This window comes from Lissotriton vulgaris, chromosome 5 (assembly GCF_964263255.1).
Source record: "Lissotriton vulgaris chromosome 5, aLisVul1.2, whole genome shotgun sequence".
Classification (NCBI taxonomy): Eukaryota; Metazoa; Chordata; class Amphibia; order Caudata; family Salamandridae; genus Lissotriton; species Lissotriton vulgaris.
The window spans coordinates 1,603,908,466-1,603,930,411 of record NC_141693.1 but is presented as its reverse complement, the minus strand read 5'-3'; the positions used below and the strand labels follow the sequence as shown (position 1 = coordinate 1,603,930,411).

Here is a 21,946-nt window from a genome sequence, read left to right as displayed (position 1 = left end):
GAATATGGTCTTACACTGCTTCGGATCTGCAAAGGGACACCAAAGGTAGACAACCGGGCAGTGGCAGCACTATCTAAGTGGTCCCAGCAATCATTTGGCAACAGAGCAGGGCGGCACTGGATCTGGAGTAAAAGGTTTGTACGCTGGTTAAGCTGGACATACTCTAATTTTAGCTGCAATTCTACAACCAGGAGGAAGATGCAAGGATGTTTTCTGACTGGGGTATGAGGGACCGCTGGACCAGAGATTGGCAGATAATCTGGGGTCAGCCCTGGAGCATAAGCAGTAGGTGCAGAGGGTTGGGCATGGCTTTGTTGGGTTTGTCGTTGCCACATCACCATGTTTGTTTGTCGGCAAGGGGTTAAAGAAGATCTCCGTATGTGGGGTTTCTATTTGAATTCTTTCGATTCTACTTGCAGCCTGGTGGATACGGATTGGAACGTGCTGATATTTTTAGACATAGCATTGAGCATAGGATTTGGCCTGTATTGACAAGGACATGGGTGCAAGGAGTAATGGACCGCAGAATGGAAGTCAGGGGGTAGGAGTATTGCTTTTCTGGACTTTATTCCATAAGTGGTAGCGATCACATTGTGGGGTTCAGGACTGGCACATAGAATGGTGTGGTTCAGGTTGGATAACATGACGGTGGTCTAGATCGTGAACAGTCAGTCAGCCGGGGACATGCAGATGTTGAATTTATTTCAGGTATTTTTGCTTGGATGTCTGAAGCATAAGATTTTAAGGCAAGACGTGCCAGGAGCGGACAATGATATTCTGGAAGCTTTGTTGCGTCACAGTGGGAGAAAATCCATGGACTGGCCCTAGAGCGGACAGACACAAGACAATCATGCCCGAGGAACTGTAATAAGTAGGAATACAAAAAGGATGCTACAACTAGTGGTAGTAATGTTGGCTGAGTCCACCAGAAGTGCATATTGTCAGGCGTGGTCAGAATGTCTGAGGTCTGAGGCGCATCTCAGACCGTTGGGTTGGGGACAGATGTGCTGCAATTTATACTGACTATGATGAAAGGGTGAGAATTGCATTCATGGGCAAATTAGCATGGGTCTCTGCATCATTGGCAGGTAAACTGGTGAAGCGAATGCTCAAAGGCTCGGCTCGGGAGCAAGGTCAGGAGGGACGGAAGAGTCCGCCCTTGTCATGGCAGTTGTTCAACAAGGTGTTACACATGCTGCCAGTAGTGTCCACTGGGCATGGGGAGGCATTGTTGTTCACTACGCTCATGTCCTGGATATTTTTTGGCGCAATCTGAGTGTTAAAACTGTTGGGAGGAGACAGAAGGGGTTGTGCCTGGGGGGCGTTGCTCGCCGGGAAGACAGGTTGGAATATTGCTGCATAATCCTAAAATGGTTCAGAGGTCGAAAGGCAGGAGTGTGGCTCTTCCAATATACCCAGTACCTTCCCTGTGCCTGGTATTTGGGGGCAACAAGTTGAAAGCTACACGTGGGGAGGTGTTCAGGCATGTGGGAGATGCCCCGGTTCGACTGCTTCAACTGCTATCAGTTCTGCACAAAGCTTTACGGAGTTTGGGGGTTCTTCCAGAGGCAGGGTATGGGAGCCATTCATTCTGCATTAGGGCAGCAACTGAAGTTGGCACTAGGGGATAGTCTGGAGGGGACAATATGCAGCTGGGAAGATGGTCTGCGGACTGCTTTCAGAGATAAGCACGGCTGGAATTGTGGGATTGTTGAGATGGGAAGCCATTGTTTAAAGCTATTGATTGTGCTTGTCTGTTTCAGGTTCCGTTCCGGTCCCGGCAGCTGAGAACAAATCCATTTGGATTGTGGGCCATTCGTTCATAAAATGGGCAGCGAGACAAGCAGCACAGAGGGGACATGGAGAGAACCTGGGCTTTGACAGACCCCGGTTCTCAGTTAAATGGTGTGGTAAAGAGGGCATGCAGTGGAAAGAGTTATTGAGTCGATTGAACAGTATGTTAGCAGGCATGAGATGCCCGGATGTTTTAGTTATTCACCTTGGGGAAAATGACCTAGTGGTGGAGACAGGTCTGACACTCATACGTGCAATGAAGAAGGATTTATTGGAAATCAAGAGACAGTGGGCAGGATGCTTTGTGATGTGGACTTTGTTTATTCCTAGACTGAACTGGAAAGGGGCCCACAGGCAAAGGGCGATTGACAAGGCTCGCAGGAAAATAAACACTGAGATGGTACGTTTTTGCAGGAATGAGGGCATTGGGCGAATTGAGCATCGCGACCTCAGATTTGAAAATAAGGAGTTTTTTCGGGGTGATGGGGAGCATCTCTCCAGGTATGGAACTGAGTTATACTTGCTGGAATTGAAAGAAGTACTGGCGCGGACATTCAATATTAGACAGTGATTTGGATACGGGGAGACAGTAGGGTGCAAGGGAGGGGGGGCAAGAACATTTCACAATTGGGCCTTTATTTGGTTGGCTGTGGCTTGGAAAGTTTTGCCTGAGTTTACAAAAGTTTTATTGGCCTTGCCATAGCATGCCATGCTGAAATGGAGGGGTTGAACAACCTCTCATCTGGAATAGGCAGGAAGTTATACGTTACTTATAGGAATTTAAGGGGTTAGATATTAATGGAGAAAGTCATAGCCTGTAGGGGAAAGTTAAGGTTTTAAACTGTAGAACTGAAGTACAATAGGTAGATAGTTGTCGAGTTAGGTATGTGGGGGAACAGGGGTGGGGGGTAGGAAAATGAATAGTTCATGTTTTGTATTGTGCAATTTTAGGTTTGTAAGGCAGAATGCCAGGGAAATATTTTGTGATGTGCACATGATAAAATAAAGCTGCCTTTTCAATGCAAAATCAAGTGGTCAGTTGTTTGTGCAGCACCCCTCTTTCCCAAAGGTCAGTTCTCCCTGCCTCCTCCAGAAGTGCGTCACTGGCATCATTATTCTGCACGTTGGCCATTATTCCCTTTAATTTTGTTTTCTGTGCATATTATAAGACAGTGTCAGCATACATTGAAATTCAATATTACAGGGCAATTATGCATTTTAGAATTTTTTATCTGCTCCCCACCCATCCACCCTGGGGAGTTTCCCATTATCTTACATTCTGTTATCCTGTGTTTAACACAAAATCTTATATACCTTCTGCTATCCTTCCGAATCCAAATAACTGATTAACATATCCAACACTTGCATGTTTCACTATACTAATTCAACACTAATCCTCTGTGGGTCCCGGAGTAGCGTGCTACTCGCCAAAAAACGCTTTGACGCCTCATCCGGGGTAGTAAGCGATATACAAATGCAATTACAATACAATATAATATGCTAGTTACTTTACAGTTTGCTAGTACAAATTTAGCCAAAGTTGCCAGTTAGCGCCAGTCATTCATGTTGTTTGTGCATTATTCATCAACTTCCCTTAAATATGAACCCCAATTAAACAAGGTGTGATATCATCACCGTGTTGGTTTCCTCTTTATAAACTACCCATTTTCCTCTATCCATCTAGTCGCTGGTGCACAGATTTATAAGCTTTTCATTTGTGAGCGTATTCCTCTCATTGCATAAATAGCCTTTTCCGGATTATAATTTGCCAGCAGGCGAGAAAGCCATTGCTGTAATCCGGGGGTGGGGAGTTGGGATCTAACCATGCCGATGATATGCATGGACGAAGAATCACCATTCCAATAAACACTAATTCGTCTCCGATTTTCCCACGTATATCCTGTGGTACCCCAAGACCTATCAGGGACTGGGAGAGGGAGCATCCCACTCCTAATGCCTCCATATGAAAGTTGGTGATCTCCAGTTTCCATGCTACAGGAGGCAAAGATATGGATCAGGTCTGCCTGAAATAATGCACACCTGGGGCATGATGTTCCTTTCCCAGTCCCCATTTGGCAGTTTGTTTTGGAGTATAGTATAGTGAAAAGCAAGTTTTGTAATATTGTACCTGTAACCTGGAATTAAAATGATCTGAAAGAAACCGATTACCTTAAAATATCCCCAGGCGTCAGACTGGATCCGGAAAATTTTCGTCAGCAGTAACCCTGCGCGTCGGTAGGCGACGTCTGCGGCTCCGCGTCCATTGTCGGCATCGTGATCGCCGGGATGACGTCGTCGGAGTACTTAGACGCCGCCCTCGCGCGCTGACGTCAGTCACCGACCCCCACCGTCGGTGTCTCTACTGCCTCGGGCCGACCACAACAACAAGTTGTGCCCCGACTGCCGGGCCTTGACCTCGAAAACTAGGCGGGAGCGGTCCCCTAAGTTTCTCGAGATCTGGCAGTCTGCTCCGAGCTGCTCAAGGTCCCGGTCGAGGAGGAAGTCGACGGACCGGTCTCGTAGCCACAGTAGTTGCTGCTCTTCGAGCCATCACCACTCATCGGGCTCTAAGTCCTCCGGTAAGTCAAGGCACTCTAAAAAAGAAGTCGAAGAGGCAACATCGCTCTTCCTACTCTCCTCGCCGCTCGCGTGGTGCTGCTGAGGGTTCGGGCGGAGCCGCGGGTGTCTCATCCGGCCCCATACCCTCCGGTCCCTGGGCTGCATGCGACGCCGGAGGATATGCGTGATTTCCTCGTGGCCATGAGGACTCACTTCCCTCCGTCGAGGCCTGTCTGCGCGCCTTCGGGCCCAGCGGACTGGACTAGGGGCCCAGGCGGGCTGGCGGCTTTGGCCCTGTCGTCGAGTTTGGTCCCGGTGCAGTCGTCTACTTTGGTCCCGACTCTGCAGGACCTCGAGGGATCACCCCGGGATCGTGATCGACGCCAGTTGACCTCACGACTCCTCTGCTGGCGCCGACCCTGATGGTGTCGCTCCCAGCGCCGTCTTCGGACGACGCTGTCCCCAGTTTCAGTCCGGGTCCGGCGTCGGAATGGCACCGCTCGGCGCCGTCTCCGGCGTCAATGGGTGAGGCCTTCACCTACGACCCGGCTCCGTCATTACTGCCTGTTTATCAGGACACGGAGGAGGGGGAGGACTTGGAGGGGTTTGAGGACCCTCTGGCGCAACAGTGCCAGTTGAGCCAGAACTGGGCAGATGAGCTGGGGGAGACCAGTGGTCTGGATACATCGCCTGGCACTGGATTCATCTCTCCTCCCTCCGTGGCTACGGAGGAGGGTGCTACCTATGGTGTGATGTTGTGCAGGGCAGCCAAGGCCTTGGCTCTTGATCTCCCTGCTGCGGCCGTGAGGACTAACCTCACTGAGGTGCTTCAGCCGCCAGTAAGCTCTTCGGAGCCTCTGCTGCTGATTAATGAGGCCCTCACGGATGTTCTGATGGGCACTCGGTCCAAGCCCTCCACAGTGCCCCCTGTGGATCGGAACGTGGCATGACGCCACCACCCGGCTCCGGGCGACCCCAGCTTTCTGTCCGTGCACCCCACCCCCGAGATCCAGGCCTCTACATCCCAGACCGCGTTCCCGACCGCTCCCCCGGATCGGGAATCCAAAAGGTTTGACCAGTTTGGGAAGAAACTGTTCTCCTCCTTGAGTTTGGGGTTGAGGTCTATCAATACCACTTGTCTTTTGGGCCGTTACCACCACTCCTTGTGGGACACGGCTGCAGGCAATTTCCACTACGGTGGCGGTTCCCTTCGATGGCCGTCACCTTTTTGGCGACAAAGCTGACAGTGCACTTGAGCATTTCAAGGACTTCAGGGCTACGGCCAAGTCCTTGGGCCCGTCTGGCCAGCGCCAGCAGACTTCTGCTTTGTGCTCCTTTCGTGGCCAAGGAAGGGGCGCCCCCACATGTCCAGCCAGTCACAGGCCGCAGACCCAACCTCAACGCGGTCGGGGACGTGGTTACCGCCGTGGCGGTGCTGAGGCGGCAAGGTCAGTCCACATCACTCCAGCAGCATCTGCCTCAAAGCCTTCCAAGTCCGACCTTTCAGGCGTATTCAACGCCAATTGGGGATAGGGTCCACCATCACCTCTTCCACTAGCGTACCATCACTTTGGACAGGTGGGTGCTGGAAATCGTCTAAAGGGGCTACTCCTTCCCCTTCGAGGCGAACCCCATATCCTCCCCCCATTAGCAATGCCACCGCAGTACCACCGCGTGTCGGGGGATCAGTTACAACTTCTGCAGGAGGAAGTTGCAGCCCTCTTGGCCAATGGAGCCATTGAGCATGTTCCTGGGCCAGAAGTAGGACGTGGTTGCTACTCCCACTACTTTCTGGTATGCAAGAAGGGCAAAGGAGGCCTACGCCCTATCTTGGACCTCCGGAGCGCCAACGGCTTCCTCCGGAAGTAGAAGTTCAAGATGCTGACTTTGGCATAGGTCCTGACTGCCCTAGACCCTGGAGACTGGATGGTAGCGTTGGACTTGCAGGACGCATATTTCCACTTCCCCGTCCTGCCAGCCCACCGGCGCTACCTGCGGTTCACGTTAGGCCACGAGCACTTTCAGTTTACCGTGCTCCCCTTCGGCCTCACCAGTGCCCACTCGGGTGTTCATGAAAGTGATGGCGGTGGTCGCAGCTCATCTGGGGTTTCAGTCTTCCCCTATCTCGACGATTGGTTGTTGAAGGCGGGCTTGCCCCAGACAGTCGGCTCCCACCTCCAGGCTATGGCCGACCTCCTGTACTTTCTGGGGTTCTCCATCAACGTGCCGAAGTCACACCTGTGCCCCTCTCAGAAGCTCCTTTTTATCGGAATGGTTCTGGATTCGGCGCAGTTTCGGGTTTAACCTCCCGAACAGCGGGTTTGGGATATTCAGGCTCTGATTCAGATCTTTTCAGCCTTTATCCCGAGATTCGGTCAGGTTGACACTGCGGCTCCTGGGGCTGATGGCCTCCTGCATCCTACTGGTGCATCATGCCAGGTGGCGGATGTGGGCTCTGCAGTGGGAACAGCATCAGGGCAACCTGTCCGACCACAACCTGATCTCAGAGGGCACTGCCAGTCAGTTGCAGTGGTGGCTCACAAACTGCGATTAAGTCAGTGGCAGATCACTCTCCCTACCCCAACCGGAGCACGTAGTAGTGACGGATGCATCCCTCCTGGGATGTGGGGGCCACATGGGAGAGACGGAGATCAGAGGCCTCTGGTGGAGTCCCGGCTCCACATCAACCTTCTGGAGCTGCAGGCGATCTGACTTGCACTGAAGGCATTCCTTCCCTCTGTACGGGGAAATGTAGTGCAGGTGTTCACGGACAACACCACCGCCATGTGGTACTGCAACAAACAGGGCGGATTGGGGTTGTGGCGCAAGGTCTCTTTCAGCAGTGGGGAGAGCCTTGGTTAGATCTATTCGCCACCGAAGAGAACGCGCAATGTCATCAGTTCTGATTCGCTTTTTGTCGCAAGTGGAGCTGCAGTCTGTTGTACGCTTTTCTGCCTATACCACTTCTGCCCAGAGTGCTGAAGAAGATCAGGCGAGACCGGGCCCAAGTCATCCTTGTGGCTCCCGAATGGGCACGAAGATACTGGTATCCCTAGCTACTCAGCATGTCAGTCGATCCCCCGATTCGTCTGCCTCTTCAGGAGGACCTTCTGTCGCAGCAGCAGGGGACAGTCCTCCACCCGAACCTGTCCAGTCTCCACCTACATGCGTGGAGATTGATTGGCGACAGTTGCGGCCATTTAACTTTCCTCCTGAAGTCTGTGATGTGACTCTGGCAGCCAGGCGTCCCTCCAAAAAAATGGTATACGCCTGCAGGTGGAACAAATTTGTGGTATGGTGCACAGCAAAGGCTGTGGATCAACTTTCTGTCCCCCTTTGAGAGGTTCTCCTCTTCCTTCTTTCTCTTGCCCTGCAGGGCTCTGCTCTGGGCACTATCGAGGGCTATCTCTCTGCCATTTCCGCCTTCTTAAGGCTTCCTGATCAGCCTTCTCTTTTCAAGTCCCCTGTTGTAAATAGATTCTTGAAAGGCATCACACACGTTTCCTCCTGTTCCCTTCATGATGCCTCAGTGGGACTTGAATCTTGTGCTGACTTACCTGATGTGTGCTCCCTTTGAGCCACTTCATAACTGTCCTCTTCGTATTCTGACTCTTAAAACTGCATTCCTGGTTGCCATCACCTCTGCCAGGAGAGTGAGTGAGCTCCAGGCACTGTCTTCTAAGCTTCCTTTCCTCTCCGTCCATCCGGACAAGGTTGTTCTGAGGACTCGTCCTTCTTTCCTGCCCAAGGTGGGTACAGCCTTTCAGATCAGGCAGTCCATCACCTTGCCCATCTTCTTTCTGCCTCCGCATCCCATGAAAGAGGAAGAGATGCTCCACTGTCTGGACCCGAAATGTGCGCTCTCCTATCTGCACCGCACACGCCAGTTCCGGGTGGACGACCAGCTCTTTGTTGGTTACATGGGCGCTAAGAAGGGACGGGCGGTGCACAAGCGGACCATCTCTCGGTGGGTTGTTTTGTGCTTCAAGGTCTGTTACTATTAAGTGCGCATTGCCTCTGACACCATAGATCTTGCAAATTATTTGTTGTCAAAGTCCTATTTATTGACAATGACTGCTTAAATACTTTTATCACATTACTTTGCGAATAGTTCAAAGGTACACATTAGGTGTAAACAAATCGTTTGTGATTATCTCCTTATGTAATAAAGCACATTCAACATATATTACAACAGATAACTTGCTAACATCAAAGTAAATCAACGTGAGACAAATAAACAATACACAGTGATGAAATTAATAAGTTCGTATATCAACATCGTATATCAACATTATCCTTAGAAATTGATATTTTGGGGTCCTACTGGGAATCTGGGAAAGATTTTATGAGTATCCTGGGGGTATGGTGGCTATTTTACCCTCAAAGGAGTAATTAATTGTCCTGTATCTGGCCAGGGAAAGTAACTTGTTTCAAAAAGAGTTTTATGCCTTAGTGTGAGATACGTCTCTCACTATATGTCCTATTATTTAACTGGATCATAGGGCATGCATTTCTCCTGGTCCGGGGGTTGAGCCTACGCGTTTCGACCTTTTAAATCTTGACAGGAGAAGTTGTTTGGACAGGTCTTCATCAGGGCTCGCTGTAGGTGCTGTAGGGCATCATGTTACACCCAATGTAAGTAGAGACGGTTCTGCATGTCTTATTTACAGGTAAGTCGCAGAGGTCGGTATGCTGATGGTTCACACGGTAGTCTGGTGCCGTTGTAGAACCGTGAACCCACAGTCCGGGATGTACTGGGGGTTGATTGGTGACCGGTGTCGGCTTTACTTTCTCCTTTTTTAAGTTCGGCACGTTGAGTGAAAGATTCAACGCCGGACGCGCGCTGTCCGAACCTCAACACAGCGGGACCCGGTCAAGTGGTGAAACGCTTGCGAGGAGACGCCGAGGCCAAAGAAAAACAGTTACCTCCCGGTCTTCAATCCCGCGGATAGACTGCCCCGCGAGAGGATGCCGTGCCGAACTTAAAAAAGGAGAAAGTAAAGCCGACACCGGTCTCCAATCAACCCCCAGTACATCCCGGACTGTGGGTTCACGGTTCTACAACGGCACCAGACTACCGTGTGAACCATCAGCATACCGACCTCTGCGACTTACCTGTAAATAAGACATGCAGAACCGTCTCTACTTACATTGGGTGTAACATGATGCCCTACAGCACCTACAGCGAGCCCTGATGAAGACCTGTCCAAACAACTTCTCCTGTCAAGATTTAAAAGGTCGAAACGCGTAGGCTCAGCCCCCGGACCAGGAGAAATGCATGCCCTATGATCCAGTTAAATAATAGGACATATAGTGAGAGACGTATCTCACACTAAGGCATAAAACTCTTTTTGAAACAAGTTACTTTCCCTGGCCAGATACAGGACAATTAATTACTCCTTTGAGGGTAAAATAGCCACCATACCCCCAGGATACTCATAAAATCTTTCCCAGATTCCCAGTAGGACCCCAAAATATCAATTTCTAAGGATAATGTTGATATACGATGTTGATATACGAACTTATTAATTTCATCACTGTGTATTGTTTATTTGTCTCACGTTGATTTACTTTGATGTTAGCAAGTTATCTGTTGTAATATATGTTGAATGTGCTTTATTACATAAGGAGATAATCACAAACGATTTGTTTACACCCAATGTGTACCTTTGAACTATTCGCAAAGTAATGTGCTAAAAGTATTTAAGCAGTCATTGTCAATAAATAGGACTTTGACAACAAATAATTTGCAAGATCTATGGTGTCAGAGGCAATGCGCACTTAATAGTATTTACCTTGATTCCAGCCTCTGATCACCTTAACTGAATCAACCCCCTGTGATTTTTGCTCAAGGTCTGTTACTCCTTGGCGAAAAAGGAGCCTCCAGTGGGGCTGCGCGCCCATTCCACTCGGGCCACGGCGGCTACTACTGCCCTGGGTCGGGGAGTCCCCTTGCAGGACATCTGTCAGGCAGCTGCGTGGGCCCTGCTGCACACAGTTGCTAAGCACTACTCCCTGGACAGCCAAGTCCGGAGAGATGGCTTTTTCGGCCGTTCCGTTCTACCGGACTTTCTGGTGTGATTTTGGTTCGCAGACCCACCACCAGGGTTTGTATTGCTGGGGTATCTATTCTAAGGTAAGGAATCTAACACTAACCTGTTTCTTTCAGATGCACAAGTTACTTACCTTCGGTAATGATATATCTGTAGGAAATAGTAGTTAGTGTTAGATTCTTTACCACCCCACCCATCCTCCCCGTTCTGTAAACTGATATCTAGGGTTCAGGTATCTCCCTTTGAGGGCCCTAGTTTCATGGCACCAGTGTCGGTTTCTTGCATGGCTTTGCGTTCCTGGCGTGGAAAGCTATTTACAAAACTGACTTCAGCGAGCGAGGGCGGTGGTTAAGTACTCCGACTTCATCCCTGGGATCACGACACAGACGACGGACGCTGAGCCGCAGGCGACGCCTACCGACGCGCAGGAGTACTGCTGACGAAAACTTTCTGGATCCAGTCTGACGCCTGGGGATATTGTAAGGTAAGGTATCTAACACGAACTACTATTTCCTACAGATACATTGTTACCAAAGGTAAGTAACTTGTGCTTCTGTGCCAATTTACAAGAGTAAAACAATAGGTCTTCCGAATTCCCAATTTCCTCTTTCCACTTCAGTGCCCATTCCTCAATGTCATCTTGTGCAGTTCGGGGAAGGCCCCCTTTAGCAACGAGATCATATATTTCCTGGGGTCGTTCCCTTAGGCTCCTGACCACTAACCAGGCGGGCAACTAGAGCCAAATTTCGGGAGGGGAAATAATTAGCTTCTCTCCCAGCCCCCCCCCCCCCCCTCCCCCCCTCACCCAAAAAAAGATTTCTTGGGGGAGGGGGGGGGGGCTCATTCTTCCAGCCATAGGCAGAGTGGCTCTAAGAAGGGGTAAACAAAAGCCTCATTAACAAGTAAATGGTCTTTTAAAGACCTTTGAAGTACTCGGTGTGGCTGCAATTAGACGGTCGCCGGCCCGCGAAGTTGTCTCAGCCCAGCGTGATAAGCCAAAAACTCGCTGTAGGAAGGTGGATACCTGACTGTGGTTACCCCCAACTTTTTGCCTGGTGTTTTGCTGGTTTTTCGACTTAGTTGACCTGGGACCCTGCTATTCAGGGCCCCAGGCCTACTGCTCTCTCTAAAATGGATTCCATGTACCTTGGGTACATATCTAATTGGATACTGAGTCACCTTATCAGTCCCTGTACAGTGTATCTTAGGTACCCAGGGCATAGGTGTACCCAGGGCCTACCAGGGGCTGCAGCATGTATTGTGCCACCCCTGGCTGGCCATCCAAATCTGACAAAACTGGCTGCACGACAGCTGGGGCAAGGTGGTGTAATCACCCTTTGCTTTAGATATAGTATTCCTATATCTAACCCTAAAATGGACACATGTATTCCTATCAGTCACTCCTATGGCAGGCCTTAACAATCCTGAAGGCAGAGTGCTTGGAATTATGTGAGATGGCGCTCTGGCATGAGCTGAGCCCGTCTGCAGCTTGCGGAACCAAGTCCTAATAGCTGTTCTATGATAACGCGTACCATATACTCTTAAGTGCATTATAATCTTTGCGGTTATTTGCTATCTTTGGTATCGCTTTATCAAAACATGTCGAGTAAGGTGTCATACGAATTGGAATACTAACCCCTCGCCAATTCTGGCGACGGGGTTAGCATTTCACCCTTCTAGAGGGACACGACATGTATGTAACTGTGAACCCCGGTTAAAGTTAACTCGAGCCTCAGCATCACAAAATGGATGCTGCCACCACAGACACAAGTCTGACCTCCTGCTGCTGGGAGTCCTTCCAGCGAGGAGAGCTTGGACAAAGGGTTACCTGTCAGGGGCGGTGCTAGCACCATCCCAGACAAGGTTTTGTGTATCCCAGGTAGGCAGGGCTGAGAAGGAAGGTGACTGCAAGTGGCACCCCGGTGCCCACTATGCATCTGCCGGTTTGAACCAGTTCCAGGGGCACACCAGCCCCTGAGCTGGGGAAAGTCCGGACAAGGGAGAGGGGTGTAGCCACCCCCCTCCTGGTCCCACCCATGGGCAGGACCTAGTCGCGTGCCAGCCCCTTTCTTTAGTATAAAGGTAGGAGCGGGCCCCCTTCCCAAATTGGATAATTCTGAATCTTGATGACTTTCCACGAAAGAACTCTTGAACCTTTCTGAAGACTCTCCCTTGTGGCTAAGGAGTAGCCACCCTGCACCAGCGGGCACCATCTAAGCGCATGTGGTTTGCTGCAAGTCCATCCTTCGGATCAAGACTGCCCAGCTCGACGAGACCCGGATTCCCTGGCACCTCTGACCTCTACCTGCATCATCAGCCCAGCTGAGATTCGTGGGTGTGACGAGACCTGAAGGGACCGGCCATCTTCAAAACTGCACGACGCTTATCCAGCACGACCGCCGAGGGATCCTCGAGTGAGTGCTTTGGTGTTCGAGAAGCCCTAACCCTGAGCAGCTCCAGCACCGAAGTCCAGCCCCCAGCATCCACAGATCTGCGTGGGGCCCTTCTGCTCTTTGCTGCTCACCGCGTTGTCCGGCTACTTGCCTGCTGGCTTGTAGCCCTCCTGACGACGAACCACGACACTTCCATCACTGGTCTGGTTGCTCCAGACTGGCCCTTGCTCCCCTCCAACAGAGGAGCACCCCGGACCCTCCTGGTCCACTCCAGACGCCATCTTGAGTCCACCGCGTGGGCTTGACTTTGCCAAGGTTTGTTGCCCCAATCCTGGGTCCAGCATCGTCGACAGCAGACACCTTCGTGGGACAGCTCGCACCTCCATCCTGGTCGGCGACAACGCCTCCTGGTCCGAGAGACTGCAGAGCCCAGCGTCGCCCACTCACCTGGTCGAGGTGACTTCATTCGGTGTCATCCTGGTGCCCACCTAATCACTGGCTGGTGATTAAGAACTGAGTCCCCTCTGCTTTCAGGTCGTGTCCATCTTCGATCCAGGCTTGGATCACTCCGGACATCATCACTGGTCGCCTGCCAGCAGCTTCTTCTTTCAGGCTCCATAGACTGTAACGAGGATTGCCGACGTCTTTTGAACCCTATGCAGCCGCAGCCCCTGGGCTAGGTAACTTGAGCATTTTGGTGCTCCAACGTAGGTTCACTATCTAAGTGTCCAGATCCTTTTTCGTTTTCAGCCTAACTAGTCTGATTCGAATTTGAATTTGAATTTTAAAATATTTATAGAGCGCACTTATACCAGAATCGGTTTCATGGCGCTAGAAGGCAGAAAAACCAGTGGGTACGGAGGGAGGGTTATAAAGCTACAGATCTGGAGAACAAAAATGTTTTAAGATGTTTGCGAAATTCCAGGTAGGAAGATGACGACCTGAGAGTAAATGGAAGTGAGTTCCAGAAGGAAGGAGCCAGCACTGCAAATCTGGCCCCACCGGACTTCTGTTTTCTGAAACGAGGGACTGATTCGTCCGATAACACTAACTTTACGAAATCTAGCATCCATAGACTTTGTCCCGCATCCCGCGTGAGAGTGCACACTCTGCACCCGATCTCCCTAGGCCTCCTGCTCCTAACCTGAAGGTTCAGTAGTGTAGTCCTAGCGATCCTGAAGCCTCTGGATCTTGTTACTTACCTGCTAGTATTTCGCATTCCACTTTTGTAGTATATGGTTTTTCGTGCCCCTCGGGCATTTGTGTAAATTGTGCGACTTAAAGTATTTTCTTAAGAGTTTTGTTGTGTGCTTAGCTCCCTGACTCATAAAGAGATCAGGGTAGACTTGTTATAAATAAATATCCTTTTATTTTCATAACAACTTGTGTGGTGTTCTTTCACTTGGTGTTCAAGGGGTATATGTGATGGTATAACAGCTGGCTTAACACGCCCTCTAGAGTTTAGCCTAAAGACTGCTCTTGTCCATGCTACTAGGATAGCTGGTCTATAAGGTTGACTTACAACCAATCATCAATAAGGGTCGTTTGGAATGATACATAGTGATCACTAGAATAGTGAGCACTGCATATCAGGCGAACTTCTCACACTCGCTAATCCCCGACCGGCGAGTCGCACTGCTACAAGAAAATGAGGTGACAGTTATAACTGCCAACTCCTTCGAAGTCCTAGCCCCGCCCACCTGGCAGCCAGTTATCCTAGATCACCCACACCCACCAACACCCATCTTGAGGTGGGTGGGAGAGTGAGTGAGTGAGAGTGAATTACTTTAAGAAAGCCACATTCGCCTCGAGGCATCTTGGCACTAAAACTGTAATTGCCAGCTGGAAGAGGAGACAGGAAGAGCCTAATTAACCCCTTGGCCGCTGCGCAAATTCCGACGCAGTGCTGGGGGGGTGGGGGCGAGGGCGGCGCTTCTACGCTCATGACAGAACCACACCGTCATGAGCCACGGGCAGCGTGTGCACATGGCGGCAGGGCTCGAGTTGGGGTACCACGCGGGTGGACGGCGTCCCCTCACTTATTTTACCGGGAGCTCGATAACTGGAGCAAATGTAGCCAGATATTCACTCTTTGGCCTCTCTGGGGCGAGATTGGAGCTCATTCAGAACGCTGTTCACGCGCTGGCTTCTCTGATGCAATCGCATCTAAGGGGTATGCGAGGGGATGAAATGAGTCTGATGGTGCAAGCCACCTTTTGTGACGTCACTTCCTGATGTGACGTCAGTGTCCCCCCACATCTTTTTTTTTTTTTTTTTTTTTTTTTTAGGACTTGTGCCCTGCATGACGGCGTGGTTCTGTCTCGAACCCACTTGCTCACTAATTCGCCCACACAGGCGGGGAATCAGTGCTGCGTGAGCGGCGGCCTGCTATGACGAACCACCCGGGCTCATGACGGCCTGGTTCCGTCATGAGCAGGCAAGGGGTTAATTAAAAAAATGTATTTTGAGAGCTCACTTGAAAGCACAGTGGTCCTTAATTGATGTTTTCTTTTACCAAGTGTATACAGTTCATTTCATCCAGCAATCTCCAACTTTTGTTTGTGGGAATGAATTCCTCATGTACATTTTCTGTCTCAACATGCATATGCACACGCTTCCCTCCGATATGCCAAGTTTAATCTCCTCGGTATATTCTTCTTCCTTTTGTTTGTGTGTTTTTAATCCCTATACATTACCTTAAATTACCTTAAATGTGGTACCTATATGCTCTCTCTTTCTGTGTGAATGGTTCCCCTCAGTATACTTTATTCCCTTGTGTGTAATCGATCAGGATATACTTTTTATCTTTACAATACATTTGTGTGCAGCATTAATTACAGTACATGATGTATTGCCTTGCATATTCATTACTCCCTGTATATGACTTATTGACTGCCATTCCATCTCTCTTCCCTTATGTGTTGTGAGAGGTCACCGAGTGCTCTGTCCCATGTATGTGATTGGTTGTTCTCACATATTTACCTGTTTCTCTTCTGTTATTGGTTCTTCTGTTCTTCATGTCCCAGGTGGCTGAGGCGGCAGGGATTCCCCCAGAGGAGGTGTTTTGTGCAGTGCAGTACTCTGGCACAGAGGTGCCGGTGCAGTGGCTACAGACCGAGCTCCCAAGCGTACTGGACACCGTGGTTGAGCTCACGGCTCAGAAGAGCAACGGAACGGTGGGAGCTGTGACCCACCAGGAGGCAAAGAAGTCCTGGCTGGCCTGTGCTGGGAACATAGAGGAAGCTGCACTGGAGTGCATCAGCATTCGAAAGAAGAAGGTGAGTGATGGCCTTAGGGTTAAAGAGGAGAGCAGTGGAAGCACGGATACATGGAGGAGAGTGTGGCGGAAGAAGCATATGGAGGAAGGGGGGTAGGGCACTGGAAAAGAAGAGTACAAGTAAAGGAGAACACAGTAATGTAGTGAAAGGAGAAACCGACGACTAGGGTAGGAACGACCTATGGAAGAGAGCCTAAGAATGAACATGAAAAACAAGTGTATTCAGAAACAAATGAAGGCAGAAGGATGGACTTGGAAAAGGAAGTAGGAAAAAACTGAAAACGATTCCCTTTACTGAAGCTTGGTCCTAACTGTTATCACCTTCCCTGCTCTTCTTGAAGCGCTTTGAGACCTTCCGGTATTAAGCGCTCTACAAATCAAAATTAACAATAACACAGAAGGGGAGTGCAGGACAGCTCCCAGCAGGAGTCAGATTGTGTTTGCTTTCTATCTTTATGTGAGATTCGCAGATAACAGAAAATCTATTAGCAGAACATCTACCAGGACTTCACAATCAAGTTGTCAAAGACAACAGATACACAAATGGAAACTTCCTCATCAAGTTCTTCAGCCATTTTATCAAAAGTGGGGTCAACCAGAGATAAATCTGTTTGCTACAAACCACAACTGCAAATTCCCAAGCTTCGCCGCCAGATATCCACACCCATTATCCAAAGGCAATGCGGTATGGATGAACGGGTCAAATAAATTTGCGTACGCTTTTCCACCTCTCTCACTAATTCCTTTAGTGGTACGCAAGCTACAGCAACATTCTCACATTGATTCTCATAGCACCAACGTGGGCAAGACAACCCTGGTACACCACGCTACTAGAGCTATCAGCAGTACCACATCACAAACTCGATCTCTCTTCACATCTACTGACCAGAACCATGGAGAGATTATGCATCCAGACCCAATGCAGCTCAATCTAGCGATTTGGCTCCTGAGGTCTTAGAATTTGGATATTTAAATTTACCACCTGATTGTATGTATGTCATAAAAGAAGCAAGACGCCCCACCAGTAAGAGCATGTTATGCAGCAAAGTGGAAAAGGTTTGTTGTATGTTGTACAAATAACAACATCAATCCCTTAGATGTTTCCATACAAAACATCATATGTTATCTGTTACTTCTGCAAAGATCTAACTTAGCATATTTCTCAATCAGGTTACATCTTGGTGCTATAGCAGCATATCTTCAAAACAGACAACACTTGTCATTGTTTAGAGTACCTGCAATCAAAGCATTTATGGAAGGACTCAAAAGAATAATCCCTCCCAGAATACCACCCTCTCCAGTGTGGAATTTAAGTGTTGTTCTCACAAGACTTATGGGTTCTCCTTTCGAACCATTACATAAGTGTTAATTACAGTTCCTTACATGGAAAGTTGCTTTTTTATTAGCTGTTACTTCACTTAGAAGAGTACGTGAGATCCAAGCATTAACAATTCAAGAACCATTTATACAACTTCATCACAATAAAGTGGTTATTAAAACAAATCTAAAGTTTCTGCCAAAGGCCATTTCACCTTTCCATCTCAATCAATCTATTGAGTTGCCAGTATTTTTCCCCAACCACAAACAGTGGCAGAAAGAGCTCTACATACATTAGATGTAAAAAGAGCGCATCTGAAAGAGACACGTTAGTGATAGATTCCTTACCTTAGAATATCCCCAGGCGTCAGACTGGATCCGGAAACTTTTGCGTAGCAATACCCCTGCGCGCCGGTAGGCGTCGTCTGCGGCTCCGCGTCCGTCGTCGGCGTCGTGAGCGCCGGGATGACGTCGTCGGAGTATATAGACGGCGCCCATGCGCGCTGACGTCAGTTCTTCTTTTTTCCGCGCCAGCTAGCGCAGATCCGGAAGAAGCTCTACCCCCAGTCACTTTTTGACTGAAAACTTTTTCGATCTTTTTGATCCTCTATTTAGTCGATCCTCGACTATCGGTGCCAGGGATGCCCGGGTTCAAGCCTTGCTCGAAGTGCGGCCGACTCATGTCGGTCACGGACCCCCATCGCCGGTGCCTGAAGTGCTTAGGCCTCGACCACGACGATCGAACCTGCTCCGACTGCCGGGCCCTGACGTCGAAGGCTAGGCGGGAGCGGTCCCGCAAGCGTCTCGAGCTGAGGCAGTCGGCCCCGCGCCGCTCCAGGTCCCGGTCCCGGTCCCACGGGAGGTCGAGGGATAGGTCGCGAGGTCGGAGTCATCGACGTTCCGGGAGTGGACACCGATCGTCTGGTTCCAAGTCCTCAGGTAAGAGGCATGAGAGGTCGGAGCGACACCATCGATCCTCCGACCCGCCCCGTCGCTCGCACGATGCGACCGGGGACTCGGGCGACACCGCCCACGCGGCTCCGCGGGAGTCGCAAGCGTCGCCGCCTGCCCCACACCTTCGGGTCCCTGGGCACGGCGCGTCGCAGGAGGAGGTCGAGAGGTGCCTCATGGCCATGAGGGCCCTCCCTCCTCAGTCGGTTCCCGTGGCGCCTTCGGGCCGATCGGCTCCGTCTGGAGGTCCTTCCGGGTCGGGCGCTTCGGCCCTGACGACGTCGGGTGCTTCGGGCCCGGCGCCGCTGGCGACTTCGGTCCCGGCGCCGCGCGACCTCGCTGGATCCGGCTCCGGATCCGGGACCCCGCCGGTCGACCTTACGACCTCGCCGGCGCCGTCCCTTCAGGTGTCGTCCCCGGCAGCCGATGTGGTTGCCGACCCCAATGCTTCCTACGGTCCTACTCAGGAGTCGGAAGGGCGCCGCTGGGCGCCGATTCCGTCGGCCTTCGGAGAATTCTATCTCCACGAGGAGGCCCTGGCTGTTAATCCTGGTCTCCAGGAGCCGGGTGACGAGGAGCAATGGGAGGGGTCCGAGGACCCTCTGGCACGTGATTGCCAGTCACATCAGGACTGGACATATGAGCTTGGGGAGGCCAGTGGTATTGACACCTCGCCAGACACTGGATTTACGTCGCCCCCGACTGTGGCTTCGGAGGCGGGTTCTGCTTACAGTGTAGTGTTGACGAAGGCAGCTAAGGCCTTAAACCTTCAGCTCCCCGTCGCGGCCGTGAGGACTAATCTCCTCACTGAGGTCCTCAAACAGCAGTCCGGCTCCGCGGAGCCCCTCCTGCCGTTTAACGAGGCCTTGTGTGACGTTCTTCTGGGCACTTGGTCCAAGCCCGCCACAGGCCCCCCTGTGGACAGGAACGTGGCCAGACGCTACCGCCCGGCACCGGGCGACCCTTGCTTTTTGTCCACCCACCCCACCCCCGAGAGTCTGGTCATCCAGGCCTCCAACTCCCAGACCGCATTCCCGTCGGCCCCGCCCGACAGGGAATCCAAGAGATATGAGCAGTTCGGGAAGAAGGTCTTCTCGTCTGTGAGCCTAGGGCTACGGTCAGTGAACACCAACTGTCTCTTGGGCCGCTACACCCACACTCTGTGGGACACGGTTGCGGAGGTGCTGCCACAATGCCCTGAGGAGGTCAGGGCTAAACTCAGCCAAACCCTTGCGGACGGCCGAGATGTGGCACGTTTTTCTATCCGGTGTGGGCTGGATACCACGGACTCACTAGGCAGGGCGATGGCAACGACGGTGGCGGTTCGACGCCACGCCTGGTTGAGGTCCGCCAACTTCTCGGCCGATGTCCAGGCCACCCTCCTGGACATGCCGTTTGATGGCCGTCGCCTCTTCGGCGACAAGGCAGACCATGCGCTGGAGCGTTTCAAGGACTCCAGGGCCACGGCCAAGTCCTTGGGCCTTACGGCCCCACGCCAGCAATCGGGTGCCTTTCGCTCCTTTCGTGGCCACGGAAGGGGCGCCCCACCACGGGCCGCCAGCCACACGCCGCAAAATGTCCAGCAGCGCGGTGGCGGACGTGGGAACCGCCGCGGCGGTGGTCGGGGTCAGCGGCGAGGCCAGTCCACACCTCCCTCTGCAGCCCCCGCCTCAAAACCTTCCTAGTCCGAGTTTTCAGGCCCATGTGACGCCTGTGGGGGGCAGGGTTCGCCATCACCTCTCCCACTGGCATACAGTCACTTCGGACAGGTGGGTGCTGCAAATTGTCCGAAGGGGTTTCTCCCTCCCCTTCGAGTCTTCCCCTCCATCCATGCCACCTCAATGCCACCGTGTGTCGGGGGATCACTTGCGACTTCTGCAAGAGGAAGTTTCGGCCCTCTTGGCCAAGAGGGCCATCGAGCGCGTTCCTGGGCCAGAAGTAGGACGTGGCTGTTACTCCCACTACTTTCTGGTACCCAAGAAGGGCAAAGGGGGCCTACGCCCTATCTTGGATCTGCGGAACGTCAACGGCTTCCTCCGTACGGAGAAGTTCAAGATGCTCACTTTGGCTCAGGTCCTGGCTGCCCTGGACCCAGGAGACTGGATGGTAGCGTTGGACTTGCAGGACGCCTATTTCCACATCCCCGTCCTGCCGGCCCACCGGCGTTACCTGCGGTTCACGGTAGGCCACGAGCACTTTCAGTTTACCGTGCTCCCCTTCGGCCTTACCAGCGCCCCACGGGTGTTCACGAAGGTGATGGCGGTGGTCGCAGCCCATCTGCGCAGGCAAGGGGTTTCAGTCTTCCCCTACCTCGACGACTGGTTGTTGAAGGCGGGCTCGCCCCAGACAGTCGTCAGCCACCTCCAGACTACGGCCGACCTCCTGCACTTGCTGGGGTTCTCCATCAATGTGCCGAAGTCACACCTGTGTCCCTCTCAGAAGCTCCTCTTCATCGGAGCGGTTCTCGACTCGGCGCAGTTTCGGGTTTACCCACCCGAGCAGCGGGTTCGGGATATTCAGGCTCTGATTCCTGTCTTCGGGCCGTTATCCCGGGTCTCGGTCAGGTTGACGCTGCGGCTTCTGGGACTGATGGCCTCCTGCATCCTTCTGGTGCGTCACGCCAGGTGGCGGATGCGGGCTCTGCAGTGGGACCTGAAGTTTCAGTGGGCCCAGCATCAGGGCAACCTGTCCGATCATGTCCTGATCTCGGAGGGCACTGCGAAGCAACTGCAGTGGTGGCTCACGGACCGCGACTGGGTCAGTGGCAGACCCCTCTCCCTACCCCAGCCGGAGCACGTAGTTGTGACGGACGCGTCACTCCAGGGCTGGGGAGGCCACATGGGGGAGGCGGAGATCAGAGGCCTCTGGTCTCCGGCGGAGTCCCGGCTCCACATCAACCTTCTGGAGCTGCGGGCGATTCGTCTTGCACTGAAAGCATTCCTCCCCTCTGTCAGGGGGAGCGTGGTGCAAGTGTTCGCCGACAACACCACCGCCATGTGGTACTGCAACAAACAGGGCGGAGTGGGGTCGTGGACCCTTTGCCAGGAGGCTCTGCGCCTCTGGCAGTGGCTGGAACATCAGGGCGTGACCCTGGTGGTTCAACACCTGGCAGGCTCTCTGAATGCCAGGGCGGACGAACTCAGCCGCCGGTGCATGATGGATCACGAATGGCGTCTGAACTCGGATGTGGCGCAAGGTCTCTTTCGACAGTGGGGAGAGCCTTGGTTAGATCTATTCGCCACAGAAGAGAACGCGCAATGTCAGCAGTTCTGCGCGTTGGAGTTTCCAAGGCGGCACTCGCTCGGAGACGCTTTTCGTCGCGAGTGGAGCTGCGGTCTGTTGTACGCCTTTCCGCCTATACCACTTCTGCCCAGAGTGCTGAAGAAGATCAGGCGCGACCGGGCCCAGGTCGTCCTTGTGGCTCCGGACTGGGCACGAAGATACTGGTATCCCGAGCTACTCAGCATGTCAGTCGATCCCCCGATTCGTCTGCCTCTTCGGGAGGACCTTCTGTCGCAGCAGCAGGGGACGGTCCTGCACCCGAACCTGTCCAGTCTCCACCTACAAGCTTGGAGATTGAGCGGCGGCAGTTGAGGCCATTT

General features: G+C 52.0%; 1 protein-coding gene across 4 annotated transcripts in view; it reads left to right on the top strand.

The window, feature by feature from the left end:
- Positions 1 to 21,946, top strand: part of RNF31 (ring finger protein 31) — a 628,898-nt gene that overhangs the window by 335,736 nt on the left and 271,216 nt on the right. For 3 of the 4 annotated variants that reach the window (XM_086923745.1, XM_086923746.1, XM_086923747.1), the window contains exon 10: positions 15,826 to 16,077. In XM_086923745.1, the coding sequence (XP_086779871.1) occupies positions 15,826 to 16,077 (252 nt within the window). Of the gene's footprint in view, positions 1 to 1,763; positions 2,822 to 15,825; positions 16,078 to 21,946 lie in introns of those variants that run through there. The other variant, XM_086923748.1, reaches the window with a different exon arrangement.